The sequence below is a fragment of the Hemiscyllium ocellatum genome, chromosome 2 (genome assembly GCF_020745735.1).
Source record: "Hemiscyllium ocellatum isolate sHemOce1 chromosome 2, sHemOce1.pat.X.cur, whole genome shotgun sequence".
NCBI classification, from domain to species: domain Eukaryota; kingdom Metazoa; phylum Chordata; class Chondrichthyes; order Orectolobiformes; family Hemiscylliidae; genus Hemiscyllium; species Hemiscyllium ocellatum.
This window is the reverse complement of record NC_083402.1, coordinates 148,568,524-148,585,575: the sequence shown is the minus strand read 5'-3', so window position 1 is coordinate 148,585,575 and position 17,052 is coordinate 148,568,524. Positions and strand designations below refer to the sequence as shown.

Below are 17,052 nucleotides of genomic sequence, written 5' to 3'. Positions count from 1 at the left end.
GTTTCGGGCATAAGCCCTTCTTCAGGAATGAGGAGGGTGTGCCAAGTAGGCTAAGATAAAAGGTAGAGAGGAGGAACTTGGGGGAGGGGCGTTGGGAATGCGATAGGTGGAAGGAGGTTAAGGTGAGGGTAATAGGCCAGAGAGGGGGTGGAGGCGGAGAGGTCGGGAAGAAGATTGCAGGTCAAGAAGGCGGTGCTGAGTCTGAGGGTTGGGACTGAGAAAAGGTGGGGGGAGGGGAAATGAGGCTGCTGGAGAAATCTGCATTCATCCCTTGTGGTTGGAGGGTTCCTAGGCGGAAGATGAGTCACTCTTCCTCCAGGCGTCGTGTTGCCATGGTCTGGCGATGGAGGAGGCCAAGGACCTGCATGTCCTTGGCGGAGTGGGAGGGGAAGTTAAAAGTGTTTAGCTGCAGGGCGGTTGGATTGGTTGGTGCAAGTGTCCCAGAGATGTTCTCTGAAACATTCCACAAGTAGGTGGCCTGTCTCCCCAATGTATAGGAGGCCACATCAGGTGCAGCGGATGCAGTAAATGATGTGTGTGGAGGTGCAGGTGAATTTGTGATGGATATGGAAGGATCCCTTGGGGCCTTGGAGGGAAGTGAGGGGGGAGGTGTGGGCACAAGTTTTGCATTTCTTGCAGTTGCAGGGGAAGGTGCCGGGAGTGGAGTTGGGTTGGTGGGGGGTGTGGATCTGACAAGTGAGTCGCGGAGGGAGTGGCCTTTCTGGACGCTGATAGGGGTGGGGAGGGAAATATATCCTTGAAGGTGGGGTCCATTTGGGGGTGGCGGAAATGACGAAGGATGATCCGATGTATCTGGAGGTTGGTGGGGTGGTAGGTGAGGACTAGTGGAGTTCTATCGACTCCGTAGTCCGGAGTCCATGCGGGGTCAGTCCTTCCTAGACCCCTCCATCTCTATCTCGGAAGACCGACTCGACACGGACATATACTATAAACGACTGACTCCCACAGCTACCTAGATTACACTTCTTCCCTTCCTGCCCCCTGTAAAACACCACCCCATATTCCCAATTCCTTCGCCTTCGCCGCATCTGCTTCCAGGAGGACCAATTCCAATATCGAACAACCCAGATGGCCTCCTCCTTCAAAGACCACAATTTCCCTTCAGATGTGGTTGACGATGCTCTCCACCACATCTCCACTTCCCACTCCTCCGCCTTTGAACCTCGCCCCTCCAAACGCCACCAGGACAGAACCCCACTGGTACTCACCTGCCACCCCACCCCCTCTTTGGCCTATCACCCTCACCTTAACCTCCTTCCACCTATTGCATTCCCAACGCTCCTCCCCTAAGTCCCTCCTCCCTACCTTTTATCTTAGCCTGCTTGGCACACCCTCCTCATTCTTGAAGAAGAGCTTTTACCCGAAACGTCGATTCTCCTGCTCCTTTTGATGCTGCCTGACCTGCTGCGCTTTTCCAGTAACACGTTTTTAAACAGTATTCCATCTGTCTGCCTTATATAGTTTTATTAAGACCTCACTCTTTTTCTGATGCATTCCTTTTGGGGCAAAAAAAAGTGAATATTCAATTTGTCTTTCCTATTACTTGCTGAACATGTATGTTAGTTTTTTTTGTGATTTATGCATGAGGGCTCCCAAATCCCTTGTAGTCTTTAGCTTTCTGCAGTCTTTCTTTTTTTAAATAATATTCAGCACTTCTATTTTTCCAGCCAAGACGCATGACCTCACATCCTGTTGCATTACATTCTATCTGCCAAGTTTTTGCCTATTCATTTAGTGTTATAATATCCATCTGTATGCTGTCTCCTTCCTCAGCACTTGGTTTTCCATATATTCAGTGTCATTTGCAAACTTGGCATAGTACTATTACGACATGGGGTAAGCCCCTCTGCTAACTTAGACCAGCTACACAGAAAAAGTTCACCTCACGCTGTAATCTGTTCAAATTCGGGAGGCAAAGAACTATGCCAGGTGTCGCTATATAAAGTAAAAATTAACAATTTTATTCTTTAACACTAACAGAAAATATTAAAGCCAACAATTATTTACAACTCCTTTTCTCTTAAACCTATCTTTTACTTCCCACTCTACAATACTAGTCCAATTTTTCAAAAATCCAAATTAAGGTTTACGGAAAAAAATCACGTTTCAAAAACCAATTAGCTTTGTCGATTCTGCTTTGTAGATTTTTCTCTGTGGATTGTCTCTCGGTCAGTTTCGATGTTCTGTTGCGCAAATTTCTTATAGACAGGTACCTTTCAGAGAGCTCTTCAATTAGCAGTCTATATTTGTGGATGTCCTTGGCAGTTCTCCCCCTAACTGTCCAAAATATCTTTTTTTTTTACCCCAAAACATGGGATCGTTTTATTGGTTTTCATATTATCAAAGTACTAAATTCAAATTTGATTAGATTTTGCTATCTTGGGGCATGATTTAAACAGGCTGAATTTGAATTTATTTTTGTTTAATGGCAACTCACTTTGTTTCAACCAAGTGTTACATTCTTACTTTGATCCGGACTCCCTGTACTTTGTCAGTCCTTGCTAGCTTTTCAACTCCAAGGTCCAGTACACCTCTACATACCTTCATTCACTTTGCTCATCCAAGTCATGAATATATATTGTAAATAATTGTAGCCCCAGCATTGATCTGTGTGACACTTTGTAATTACAGGGGTCACCATCCTGAAAAAGCCAGCTTTATCCCACCTGTCTGTCTGCTATTAGTTAGCCAATCCTCTATCCATGCTAATATGCTACTTCCAATCACAGGCTTTTATCTTATTAAGTACCTTATCAAATATTTTATGAAAATCTGAATATATTTCATCTGCTGCTTCCCCTTTGTCCTGCTTGTTACCATCTCAAAGAATTCTAATCAATTTTTCAGGAATGATTTCTCCTTCATGAAGCCATTCTGACACTGCTTAATCATATGTTTCGAAATGCTCTATTGTATTCTTTATTATAGACTCTAGCATGTGTTAAGCTAACTGGTGTATGGTTCCCTGTTTAATGACTCCTTCCCTTTTTAAGATGTTGGTGTACTCTTGGATTGAAATACTCTGTCCCTTCCTGACATACCCTTGATTTGTTACATCTGCCCAAGCTTGATCTGTCACTCCCATTGTTTAGAGCCATCTGCAATTTCCTCATCATATGCTTTGCTGGAACACTGCCCAGAACAGATCAGGTGTAGACTGTGCCAATGGTACAGTCTCATTTTCAAAAGTTTGGATAATAGTGCCCCTGAACCAGAATCCACTTTTCCCACACCACTCCTGTTTAGTCATATTTGTTTTACTAATCTGTGTTCACTGGCAGTAGGCGCACAGCTATGGTAATTATCCAGAGATTCTTAGCTCTAAATTTTGCTTTTCAATTGAGTGTCGAGATCCTCCTATTGACCAAGCAGAAACTCTTTCCTAGCCCTGCCAATGTTGGTATCTGCATGCACTGTGACAGCTAGATCCTCCTCTCCCACTCCACTTTGTTATTGAGCCCTGATATCCTGAACCCTTGGTTACCCTAGTCAGTCCGTTTCTTATCTGTATAACCCCTGCTTTCATCCAAGCATGTGAGCACTTCCAAACTTGCTACAATCCAATCACTTATCTGCCTTATTTATTGTCATGCCCTCCTGCCACTTTCTATAGATGGAATCACACTGTTCTATCCTAACATATTCTCCACAGCCACCTGATGAAGAAACAGTGCTCCGAAAGCCAGTGTTTCCATATAAACCTGTTGGACTATAACCTGGGGCTGTGAGATTTTTAACTTTGTACATCCTAAAATATGTTTGATTTTTGCTTGTGATTTCAGATGTTCTGTTCACACCTTGATCAATAAGCTTCTTGCTCATTTAAGTGATAGTTCATAGATTTATTAAATATGTGGTGAACAAGAGAATTTATAAAGTATGGTATGCTTGAGAATCTAAAATTTTTCGTATCCTGAACACCAGTCTCTGCAAGTCCAATGCTCGTGCAACAGCCACAACATCTCAGGAACTGCGAATGCTGGAAATCTGAAATAAAGTGGAATTGCTGGAAAAACTTAGTTCTGAATAAGGGTCAATGAATGTGAAATGTTAGCTCTGCTTTCTCTTCACAGCTGCTGTCAGACCTGCTGAATTTTTCCAGTAATCTCTATTTGCGTTTTTTTTGTATATTATTCTAAATCCTTAACCATTTTTGCACAACATAAATATGCAAAAGTTGAGCAGCAACTTCACGTGAGGGGATCCAGGGGAAAAATACAGCATCTGTAGTATTTTGTTTTTGTGAGGAAAATTTACTTAAACTTTTCCTTAGTCAATTAGTTTAATCAGTTAGCTGATTTTCTTGAATATTTTCCCATTTTGGCTAAGAGCTAAGTGCAACTTTATTTTTGCCTTATCGAAAGTTGCTTCTTGTATAGTATCATTTATATTTTATCCCAGGGAACCTTTAATTATTAGTTTGTCTTTAATTCTAACTAATGCAGATCCTATCAATATTTCTGATTCCTGATGAAGGGCTTTGGCCCAAAACATAGATTCTCCTGCTCCTCAGATGCTGCCTGACCTGCTGCACATTTCTAGCACCACACTCTCGACTCTGATCTCCAGCACCTGCAGTTCTCACTTTTGCCCAATCAATTTTAAGTCAAGGCATTCAGATGTATAGCCATATTTATTTGACTGTTTTCCCTGAAACTTGCCAGCACTAATTAGATTCTTGAAACTTTGGAACTAATGTACACTTGACACATCTATAATTTCCCCATTACTTCATCCCTGAAACTGACCACTGTTGCAGGGTCAGCTTTAATTAAACAATTCAGTGTGGTTACACCTCTCCATTTTACTTGTCCCTTCCTGCATAACCAGCTAAAGGTAATAACCCATCTGCAATATAAAGAATCATAAATGGCTATAGCACAAAAGTAATGTTTGTACTGTCTCCCTGAAGGAGCACTTCACCAAGTGTCACTTCCCTGTCTTGTTCCCATAACTTTGCACTTCTTTTTAAGATAATTCATTTCCCCACTGGATGCCTCCATCACACTTCCAGGCTTTGTACTCCACAACCATAAGTACTTGATGTGTGAAAAATCCTTTTTCCTCTTGTTACCTTTTGCCCATTATGTTATATTTTACATCCTCTCATTCTTGATCCTTCCCATAATGAGACTGTTTCTCTCATCTACTGAGTTCAGACCACTTGTGATTCTGAATAGCGCCTCTCAAGCCTCCTTTCAGCATTCTCTACTCCAAGGAGAATAAGTGGAAACATTTGGTCCAATGTAATTGAAGTTTTTCTTGGAACCATTCTTGTGAATCTCCACTGCATCATCTCTGACGTTTTCGTATCATTTCTAAAGTAGGGTGTCAACAACTGGTTGTGATATTATAGTTGAAGCAGTGTTTATATAAATTTTACATTGCTGTTTCATGTACTTGCTTTTATTTATAAAGCCAGGATGCTATGCACTTAGTTGAACCTGTCTCACCATCCGTATTGATTTTTGGGGATTTACACCCAGGTCCCTGTGTTCCTACACCCCTTTAGAATAGTTCTTGTATTTCTCCACATTATTCCTACCAAAATTAATCACTTCTCTGCATTAAATTTCATCTTCCACTTATCCACCCCTTCCACCAATCTGAGATAACGTCTGCCTACTGCACAGGGTTGCAGTATTTGCAAGCAGCTTATCATCCACAAATTGAAGTTGTCCCCAATATTCCAAAAGTGTGGTGGTAGAAAATCACAGCAGGTCAGGCAGCATCTGACGAGCAGGAAAATTGACATTTCAGGCAAAGGCCCTTCATCAGGAATAAGGCTGGGAGCCTCAGGTGTCCACCTTTTGCCCGAAACATCAATTTTCCTGCTCCTCGGATGCTGCCTGACCTGCTGTGATTTATCTAGACTCTAATCTCCAGCACCTGCAGTACTTAATTCCACTCAATAATCCAAAGTCTTGGGGTTTAATGTATGCAAGAAACAGCAATGATCCTAACACCACCCTGGGGGATCTCCAGTATAAACATTACTCCAGTCTGCTTTCAGGTTCTCTATCACGCTATCAAATTTGTATCCATGTCACTAGTGTCCCTTTTACTCTCCAAGCTCTACCTTTGCTCACAAATCTGTTGTGTGGTACTTTGAGATTCTTTTGACATGCATTTGGAATAGGTATTGCTGTCATTAGCCTACACTGTTACCTCCGTTTTTTTGTGGCCCATGGAGAATTCACCACGAAGGTATACAGAAAAGCCACACACACAGACCAAGTCCTGAACTATGAAAGCAACCACCCCAACCCACACAAACAAAGTTGCATCAGGACATTATTCAAAAGGGCCACAACACACTGCAGCACACCTGAACTACAAAAAGAGGAAGAAGAACACCTATACAAGATATTTAACAAAAACGGATACCCCCGCAATTTCATCAACAGATGCCTCAGGGAAAGACAACGAAATGAGGACATGCCACAACCCAAAGGACTGGCCACACTCCCATACATCAGGAGCATTTCTGAACTGACAGCCAGACTACTGCGACCACTAGGACTCATAACAGCACACAAACCAACAGCCACTCTCAGACAACAACTCACCAGGATAAAGGACCCGATTCCCAGCATGAGCAAAACCAACGTGGTTTACAAAAATCCCATGCAAGGACTGCACAAAACACTACATAGGACAAACAGGAAGACAACTAACAACCCGCATCCATGAACACCAACTGGCCACGAAACGACACGACCAGCTATCCCGAGTAGCCATACACTCAAATGACAAACAACATGAATTCGATTGGGACAACACCACCATTATAGGCCAGGCCAAACAGAAAACAGCCAGGTAATTCCTAGAAGCATGGCACTCATCCAGGAATTCGATCAACAGACACATCGACATAGACCCTATATACCGCGCCACTGCAGCGGACAGCTACTGACAACCGGAAGTGGCAGATTCAAACCAGTATAAATGCCGGAGGAATCAGCACAGAAGCGCTTCACAGGAGGCTCCCAAGCACTGAAGATGTCACCTAGAAAGGGGACGAAACATTTGCAAGAAAAACTCCCAGCTCGGCGAACAGAACCACAACGAGCACCCGAGCTACAAATCTTCTCACAAACTTTGGGCTTTAATTTTGCCATGCTTTTTGGTATTATTCTCCGTCAAATGCCTTGATGCAGTCACTTTGTACTCTTTGCAGCTTTGACTCAAACATGGGCCAATGAAGTAATTAGGATAGATCGAAGAAGTTGAGACTGTTTTCTATTTGAAGAGAAGAAAGCAGAGACTTGATTTGATACAGATTTTCACAAACGCGAGCGGCCTGAATAGAGTAGTTGGGGAGAAGCTGTTCCTAATTGTAACAGGGTAATGAGTGAGTGGGCATAGATGTGAAGTAATGTGCAAAAGAAGCAAGGGTGACCTGAGAGAAACTTGTATCACCTGGCGATTGGTTGAGAATTGGAATGTGCTGCCTGGAAATGTGGTGGAGGTAGGTTCAGTTGAGGCACTTGAGAATATTGGGTGATAATTTTAAATATAAATGGTATGCAGGGACATTGGGAAAAGACTGGAACTTGGCAGTATGTAAGAGTGCGAATGCAGGCATGATAACGAATAGCTGTCTCAAGCCCCTCCAAACCCTTCCTGTTCACATACCCATCCAAATGCCTTTTAAATGTTGCAATTGTACCAGCCTCCACCACATCCTGTGGCAGCTCATTCCATACATGTACCACCCTCTGCATGAAAATGTTGCCCCTTAGGTCTCTTTTATATCTTTCCCCTCTCACCCTAAACCTAAGCCCTCTAGTTCTGGACTCCCCACCCCATATTTTTGTCTATTTATCCTATCCATGCCCCTTATGATTTAATGAACCTCTATAAGGTCACCCCTCAGCCTCTAACGCTCCAGGGAAAACAGCCCCAGCCTGTTCAGCCTCTCCCTATAGCTCAAGTCCTCCAACGCTGGCAACATCCTTGTAAATCCATGCTGAACTCTTTAAGTTTTTCAACATCCTTCCGATAGGAAGGAGACCAGAATTGCACACAGTATTCTAACAGTGGCCTAACCAATGTCCTGTACAGCCGCAACATGACCTCCCAAATCCTGTACTCAATACTCTGACCAATAAAGGAAAGCATACCAAATGCCGCCTTCACTATCCTATCTACCTGCGACTCCACTTTCAAGGAGCTATGAACCTGCACTCCAAGGTCTCTTTGTCCAGCAACACTCCCTAGGACCTTGCCATTAAGTGTATAAATCCTGCTAAGATTTGCTTTCCCAAAATGCAGCATCTCACATTTATCTAGATTAAACTCCATCTGCCACTTCTCAGCCCATTGGCCCGTCTGATCAAGATCCCGTTGTAATCTGAGGTAACCACCTATGCTGTCCACTACACCTCTAATTTTGATGTCATCAGCAAAGTTACTAACTATACCTGTAATGCTCACATCCAAATCATTTATATAAATGACGAAAAGTAATGGACCTAGCACCAATCCTTATGGCGCTCCACTGGCCACATGCCTCTAGTCTGAAAAACAACCCTCCACCACCACCTTCTGTCTTTTACCTTTGAACCAGTTCTGTATCCAAATGGTGCGTTCTCCCTGTATTCCATGAGATCTAACCTTGCTAACAAGTTTCCCGTGGGGAGTCTTGTCGAACGCCCTACTGAAGTCTATATAGATCACATCTACCATTCTGCCCTCATCAATCCTCTTTGTTACAACTTCAAAAAAACTCGACCAAGTTTGTGAGACACACTCACGCACAAAGCCATGTTGACTATCCCTACAGCATGAACACGTTAGCTCTAACTTGAAGGTATGTCTCATTGCTGTAGACTGTACCACCAAAGGAAATGGACAGTTTCTCTATCCATTTATCCAATAACCAATATAACATCTCAATTGATTAACAGCTTGCTCCTGTATAGTTGAGGTTTCAATTTAATTTTTGCGCGAATCTGCATTGCAGCACTAGAAAAGCCAATGTGTTCTGAGCTGCACTAAGTGGAACTCTGACTATAGCTTTATATAACTGTAATAGCCCCCTGAGATATGTATGGGTGCAGAGAAAGAGATTACTTGAGATATGTTGCACAGGAGTTAAAAAGATACAGTAGAGTAATGGAAATGGCATTGAATCAACACAAGCTACTAAATTGAATAAATCTACCTTCAGCAATACAACTGAGAAACCACTTCATTTTTATTTAACAAAAACAACTGATTCATTCATTACCTTAAGGGAATTTGCACCATTTTAGTTTGATTTATGGTTGACTCCTGTATTCCATGTGATTTTCATTTATTATCTTCAGAACAATATGGGATGGGCATTAACTTCTGCTTTAGAGGTATTTCCTATATCCTCAAAACAAATACAAATAGAAAGGAATTAGGGTTCCTGGATATAGAATGCAGAAGATTGCATGACAGAACCGTGCACCAAACTTTAAAATGGAGAGAGCACAGAAAAAGAATAGTTCAATCAATCAGTAAAGTAGATCGGAAAATCTGCTGGCGTTCTCCTTTGTGCAGAGAAGGTTGAAAAATTGTCAACCCATTCTTTCCCTTTGTTGTGGTTCTGTTCGCCGAGCTGGGAATGTGTGTTGCAGACGTTTTGTCCCCTGTCTAGGTGACATCCTCAGTGCTTGGGAGCCTCCTGTGAAGTGATTCTGTGATCTTTCCTCTAGCATTTATAGTGATTTGTACCTGCCGCTTCCAGTTGTCAGTTCCAGCTGTTCGCTGCAGTGGCCGGTATATTGGGTCCAGGTCGATGTGCTTATTAATTGAATCTGTGGATGAGTGCCATGCCTCTAGGAATTCTCTGGCTGTTCTCTGTTTGGCTTGTCCTATAATAGTAGTGTTGTCCCAGTCGAATTCATGTTGCTTGTCATCTGTGTGTGTGGCTACTAAGGATAGCTAGTCATGTCGTTTCGTGTTCATGGATGCGAATCATTAGCTGTCTTCCTGTTTGTCCTATGTAGTGTTTTGTGCAGTCCTTGCATGGGATTTTGAACACTACATTGGTTTTGCTCAACACTACTATTATAGGACAAGCCAAACAGAGAACAACCAGGGAAATCCTCGAGGCATGGCACTCATCCACAGATTCAATCAATAAGAACATTGACCTGGACCCAATATACCGACCACTGAAGCGGACAGCTGGAACTGACAACTGGAAGCGGCAGAGACAAATCACTATAAATGCCGGAGCAAACATCACAGAAGCGCTTCACAGGAGGCTCCCAAGCACTGAGGATGTCACCTAGACAGGGGACGAAACGTCTGCAACACAAATTCCCAGCTCGGCGAACAGAACCACAACAACGAGCACGCGAGCTACAAATCTTCTCACAAACTTTGAATTCATTCCCTTTCTTTTAGCTTCAGTTGTTACATTTTCTGTCAGCATGTCCTCTCTCTCCTCTTCCCACCCCACCCCAGTGAGACTCTGTTCTTTCCAGTCTGGCAGTCTGTAGGCAACAAATGCTGGAGATCACAGCAGGTGAAACAGCATCCATGGATACAGGGCAAGCTAATGTTTTGAGTTGAAATGAATATTCATCCAGCATCTACAGTAATTTGTTCCTACGTGGTTCTACCGCTCTCACTCTCCAGTAAATTAATCTGAACTATTGATATCTTTCTCTTCCAGCACTTCCAACACACAACATCTGCCCCACAATTGCATAAATGCTGCCCTCTCCACACTTCATGTCAGCTCTGATAAAGAGTCATCTAGATTTGAACATTAGCTTGCTTTCTGTCCATGGATGCTGCCTGACCCGCTGTGATCTTCAGCATTTTTTATTTTCAGTACAGATTCCAGCATCTGCAGTGATATGCAGGAAATTGGTTAGGGGTGTTTAAAATTGAGATTTAGACTGAGATAAAGGCAAACCCTTTCTAGAAGGATCTACAACCAGAGGACATCAATTTAAGAGGAACCTAAGGCAACATGAGACAATTTTTTTTATTCAACAAATTGTTATGACCTAGATTGTAGAAGCCAACTTAACTTGGTTTTAGAAAGAAAATGTTTGCAGGGCTTTTGGAAAACACTGAAGTGGCACAATCTGGATTACCCATGCAGAGAACTGCTGTGGACTCTGGCTGCCATCTTACTCTAATCATCCTATAATTCTCACATTATTAATTCTGTTAAATTTCTCTAGGACCGCATTCGCAACCATAAGTATCGAAGCCTGGGAGATCTAGAAAAAGATGTCATGTTGTTATGTCATAATGCTCAGACGTTCAACCTGGAAGGATCACAGGTCAGTCTTTCACTCGGTTAATATTAGAACTCTCAAAATCTATAGTGCAAATAAATAGTAATGTAAAGATGGATTTTGTAATCTGAATTCGCAGCAGGGAAAGAGTTGTTGATACTGACTGTTTCATTAAATTGTATGCGAAGTTCATTTTTAAACGATAAAGAATTACAGTGGTGCAGCATATACTGAAGTATACATGCTTTTTCCCCTGTAAATGGTCAATAATTCAAAGTGTAATGTGTAGAAATGTATTTGTGTAGAATAAAGCATTGATATAAATAATTTCATATATATCTTAAACTTCAACAACTTATCAGGCAAGTTAACTGATTGGACAAGATGTTACCATAAGTAATATACCTGGGGATGTTGTTCCCCACATCACACTGTAACTGTCCTACCTTTTGGCTCCCTTGTTTGCTGAGGATTTATCTAGCTTTGCCTTTAAAGTATTTGGCGACCCTGTGACCAACTATCAATTGAAACCAATAATTAGGCTGGTCCCTTCAGCTGCCACAGTTACAATATGTTTTCAGCTTGACTTGGTTCAGTTAAAGTCAAAGTGTGCACTGGAAAACCATAGCCAGTCAGACCGCATCCAAGGAGCAGGAGCATTGATGTTTCTGGCATCAGCCCTTCATTAGGAATGTGGGGAGAGGGGGAAGGGAGCTGAGATAAATAGGAGGGTGGGGGTTGGGTTGGGGATGAAGATAGGTGGGAATGTGAATGGTAGATGCAGTTGGGGGTGATGGTGATAGGTAGATGGGGAGGATGGAGTGGATACGTGGGAAGGAAGATGGGCAGGTGGGACAGTTCAAGAGGGCAGTTTATCTCTCGGCATCCCCCACCCCCATTCCTGATGAAGGCCTTATGCCCGCAGCATCAATTTCCCTGCTCATCAGATGCTGCCTGACCTGCTGTGCTTTTCCTGCACCACACTTTTCGACTCTGATCTCCAACATCTGCAGTCCTCACTTTTTCTCCTTGATTCAGTTAAGGCCTTATTGATTTAGCTCTGGTTAATAATCTGCTTGCTTGTGCTGATTCATAGGAGATTATACAAGCCTGAGTGAACAAATACATTTGAGTGGAAATTTGGATGTAACTCCAGTTTGGGAAGCCTCCCCATAGTCAGCACATTTTACAGAATCCTAGTGGATGGAAATAGATCCTTCGATCCAATCAGTCCATGCCGACCAGGTATCCTAAACTGAACGAGTCCCATTTGTCTGTGTTTGGCCGATATCCCGCTGAACCTTTCCTGTTTGTGTACCTGTCTGGATGCCTTTTCAACGTTGTAATTGTATCCACTTCTGTCACTTCTTCTGGAGTTGGAGCTGTTGCTACCAAGCTTGCTGTGTTATTCCAGCCTCCTACTTGTGTACTTATGGATTCCTGCATCTCCAGATTTTTTTGTCTGTATCACTTCCTCTGGCAACTCATTCCACTATATGCACCACCCTCTGAGTGAAATAATTGTCCCCCAGGTCTCTTTCAAATTTTTCCCCTCTCTCACCTTAAACCTATGGGCTGTAGTTTTGGATTCCCCTACCCTGGGAAAAAGATCTTGCCTATTCACCCTTTCCATGTCTGTCATGGTTTTATAAACCTCTATGGTCACCCCTCAGCCTTCGACGCTTCAAGGTTAAAAAACAGTCCCAGCCTCTCCTTACAACTCAAACCCGACAACATCTTTTATAAATGTTTTCTGTATTCTTTCTAGTTCAATAACATCTTTACTATGGCAAGATGACCAGAATTGAATGCAGTATTCTAAAAGTAGCAATTTCCCCAAAGCAGAAACTTCAGGCTATAATCATCAGGCTTGTAACTTACTGCAGCACTGAGGGACAGTGGCACTGTTGGAAGTTTGCTGTTTTGTTTCATCCATTTAAAAACAACGAGGTTGTCAACCCTACTCTCCCTGCCCCCTCTCATGGGTGTCAAAGACCTAAGGTATGGTTTGAAGGGTTCACCCGGTTTCTTTTACAACATCAAGTCTAAAATCAGACTAACCTTCATTGTACTTCAAGAGTCACTTAAATGTCTCTAATGTTTCTGACTCTACTACCACCGCTGGCAGTGCATTCCATGCACCCACCACTCTGTGTGTAAAGAACCAACCTCTGCCATCTCCCCTAAAGTAACGGTGTTGGTTGTTTCTCACTCGATATATGTAGAATATATCTCAGTTCAATATCCTTTTAAGTTGCAATTATTGAGGCCTGCTGCAGCCCTGTACTCTCAAAAATCATTTTTTTGTCTCCAGAAATAATACTAAAAATTAATAGGTTTATATCTAGAGCATTTTAAGTTGCTTTTTGTCAGAACACTTTTAATTTTGAAGTGTTTAGAAAGTGAGTGCTTCAAACACAGTCTCTATAGCGATGCTTCCTCTGACCTCCTTAGTTGCATTTCCTGGTAGTTGGAAATGTTATTACAGATTGAATTCTGCAGATGTTGGGTAATTGGGAACCTTTCACTATTAGAGCATGGAAAAGTACAGCACAGACCAGGCCCTTCGACCCACTATGTTGGGCTGAGGATTAATCCTAATGTAAAATAAAATAACCTAATCTACGCACTCCTCAATTCACTGTTATCCATGTGCATGTCCAGCAGTCGCTTAAATGACCCTAATGACTGCTTCCACCACCACAGCTGGCAACGCATTTCATGCATTCACAACTCTCTCTGTTTAAAGAACCTACCTCTGACCTCTCCTCTGTACCTTCCTCCTAATAACTTAAAACTATGACCCTTCGTACCAGTCAATCCTGCCCTGGGGAAAAATCTCTGGTTATCGACTCTATCCATGTCTCTCATTATCTTGTACACCTCGATCAGGTCACCTCTGTTCCTCCTTCTCTCCAGAGAGAAAAGTCCGAGCTTAGTCAACCTTTCTTCTTAAGACAAGCCCTCCAGTCCAGGCAACATCCTGGTAAACCTTCTTTGCACCCTCTCCAAAGCCTCCATATCTTTCCTATAGTAGGGCAACCAGAACTGGACACAATATTCCAAGTGTGTTCTCACCAGGGACTTATAGAACTGCAGCAAAACCTCATGACCCTTAAACTCGATCCCCCTGTTAATGAAAGTCAAAACACCATATGCTTTCTTAACAACCCTATCCACTTGGATGGCAACTTTGAGGGATCTATGTACTTGAATACCAATATCCCTCTGTTCCTCCACACTGCCAAGAATCCTGTCTTTAATCATATATTCAGCATTCAAGTTCAACCTTCCAAAATGCATCAGATCACATTTATCCAGGTTGAACTCCATCTGCCATTTCTCAGCCCAGCTCTGCATCCTGTCTATGTCGTGCTGCAGCCTACAGTAGCCCTCGATACTATCAATGGCACTTCTAACCTTTTGTGTCATCTGCAAATTTACTAACCCACCCCTCAACCTCCTCATCCAAGTCATTTATAAAAACTACAAAGAGCAGAGGCCCAAGAACTGAGCCTTAAGGAACCTCACTCAACACTGACCTCCAGGCAGAATATTTTCCATCTACAACAACTCTTTGCCTTCTGTCAGCCATCAAATTCTGAATCCAGACAGCCAAATCTCCCTGTATCCCATACCTCTTGACTTTATGAATGAGCCTACTATGGGAAACCTTATCAAATGCCTTGCTGAAGTCCAAATACACTACATTCACTGCTCAACCTTCATCGACCTGTCTTGTCATCTCAAAGAACTCAATAAGATTTGTGAGGCATGACCTGCCCTCACAAAGTCATGGTGACTGCCTTTAATCAAGCTATACTTTTCCAAATAGTCATAAATCCTGTCCCTCAAAATTGTTTCCAAAATCTTGCTGACCACAGACATAAGACTGGCTGGTCTGTAATTGCCAGGGATTTCCCTATTATCTTTCTTGAAAAGACGAACAACATTCACCTCCTTCCAATCCTCTGGTATGACTCCCGTGGAGTGAGGAAGTAAAGATCTTTGCCAGTGGCTTAGCAACCTCCTTTCTCACTTCCTGGAGCAGCCTGGGTAAATCTGGTCTGGCCCTTGGTACTTGTCAATTTTGATGTTTGCCAAAACTTCCAACACATTAACTTCATCAATCTTGATCTGTTCAAGCCTGTATCCCAGCTCCTCAAAATTCTCATTCTTAACAAAGTCCCTTTCCTTAGTGAAATCCGAAGCAATAAACTCATTTAGGGCTTCCCCTATCTGTTCAGACTCCAGGCACAAGTTCCCTACACTATCCCTGAACGGCCCTACCTTCTCCCTGATCATTCTGTCATTCCTCACGTATGAGTAAAATGCCTTTGGGTTCTCCCTAATCCTTCCTGCCAAGCCTTTCTCATTTTCCCTCCTGGCTGTCCTTAGTCTATTTCTGAGCTCCTTTCTAGTAATCCTCTAAAGCTATGCTAGACCCTTGTTTTCTATACCTTCCATAAGCTGCCTTCTTCCTTTTGATGAGAAGTCCTCTGTTCTTATCATCCAAGGCTCCTTAATCTTACCACTTCTTACCTGTCTCAGAGGGACAAATTCATGCATCACTCGCAACAACTGCTCCTTAAGCAGTCTCCACATGTCTGCTGTGCCTCTTCTATGGAACAATTGCTCCCAGTCAGTATTTTCCAACTCCTGTCTGATAGCGTCATAATTTCCTTTTCCCCAATTAAATATTTTCCTATGGTAACTGCTCCTTTCCCTTTCCAAGCTATGGTAAATGTAAGGCAGTTGTGATCACTGTTGCCAAAGTGCTCTCCCACCGTGAGATCTGACACCTGTCCTGGCTCGTTGCTGAGCACCAAATCCAAAATGGCCTCTCCCCTCGTCGGCCTGTCTACATACTGAGAAAGGAAATCCTCCTGAACACACCTGACAAAAACGGCTCCATCCAAACCATCTGTACTAAGGAGGTTCCAATCAATATTGGGAAAGTTAAAGTCACCTATAACAACAACCCTGCTACATCTGTACTTTTCCAAAATCTGCCAGCCTATGGGTCAATCTCCCTACTGCTATTAGAGGGTCTGAAGAAAACCCTGCTCCCTTGCTGTTCCTAACTTCCACCCATACTGACTCAGTAGACAAACCTTCCTCAACAATCTTCGTTTCTGTAGCTGTGATGCATTCTCTGATTAGTGATGCCACACCCCCTCCTCTTTTGCCACATTCCCTGTTCTTTTTTTAAACGTTCTAAACCCTGGAACATCTAGCAACCATTCCTGTCCCTGTGAAACCCCTGATTCTGTTATGGCCACAAAATAACAGTCCCAAATACTGATCCATGTTACATCTGTTACATTTATGTATCATTATGTTACACAATATGAAATTAGAAGAACTCAAAGGGCCTAGGTATGCTGGGGCCATTTTCCTTAGAGCAGAAAAGGCTGAGGGTGTACCTAACTGAAGTATATGAAGTTCTGTGGGGTAGAGACAGGGTAGATAGGAAGAAGTCTAGATTAGTGGTGCTGGAAAAGCACAGCAGTTCAGGCAGCATCCGAGGAGCAGTAAAATCGACGTTTTGGGCAAAAGCCCTTCATCGGGAATACAGGCAGAGAGCCTGAAGGGTGGAGAGATAAGTGAGAGGAAGGTGGGGGTGGGGAGAAAGTAGCATTAGAGTACAATCGGTGAGTGGGAGTTTAAATGTTGGGCCAACTCCCCTTCCCACTCTGCTGAGGGCTTGGAGGTCCTGGGCCTCCTTCACCGCCGCTCCCTCACCACCAGACGCCTGGAGGAAGAACGCCTCATCTTCCGCCTCTGAACACTTCAA

At 42.9% G+C, this 17,052-nt stretch overlaps 1 protein-coding gene across 5 annotated transcripts in view; it reads left to right on the top strand.

Moving 5' to 3' along the window:
• LOC132825681 (probable global transcription activator SNF2L2) overlaps positions 1-17,052 on the top strand; it is a 124,941-nt gene that overhangs the window by 96,710 nt on the left and 11,179 nt on the right. For all 5 annotated transcript variants that reach the window (XM_060841081.1, XM_060841065.1, XM_060841098.1 and 2 more), the window contains one exon: positions 11,199-11,300. In XM_060841081.1, coding sequence (XP_060697064.1) covers positions 11,199-11,300 — 102 coding nt within the window. The remainder of the gene's footprint in view (positions 1-11,198; positions 11,301-17,052) is intronic.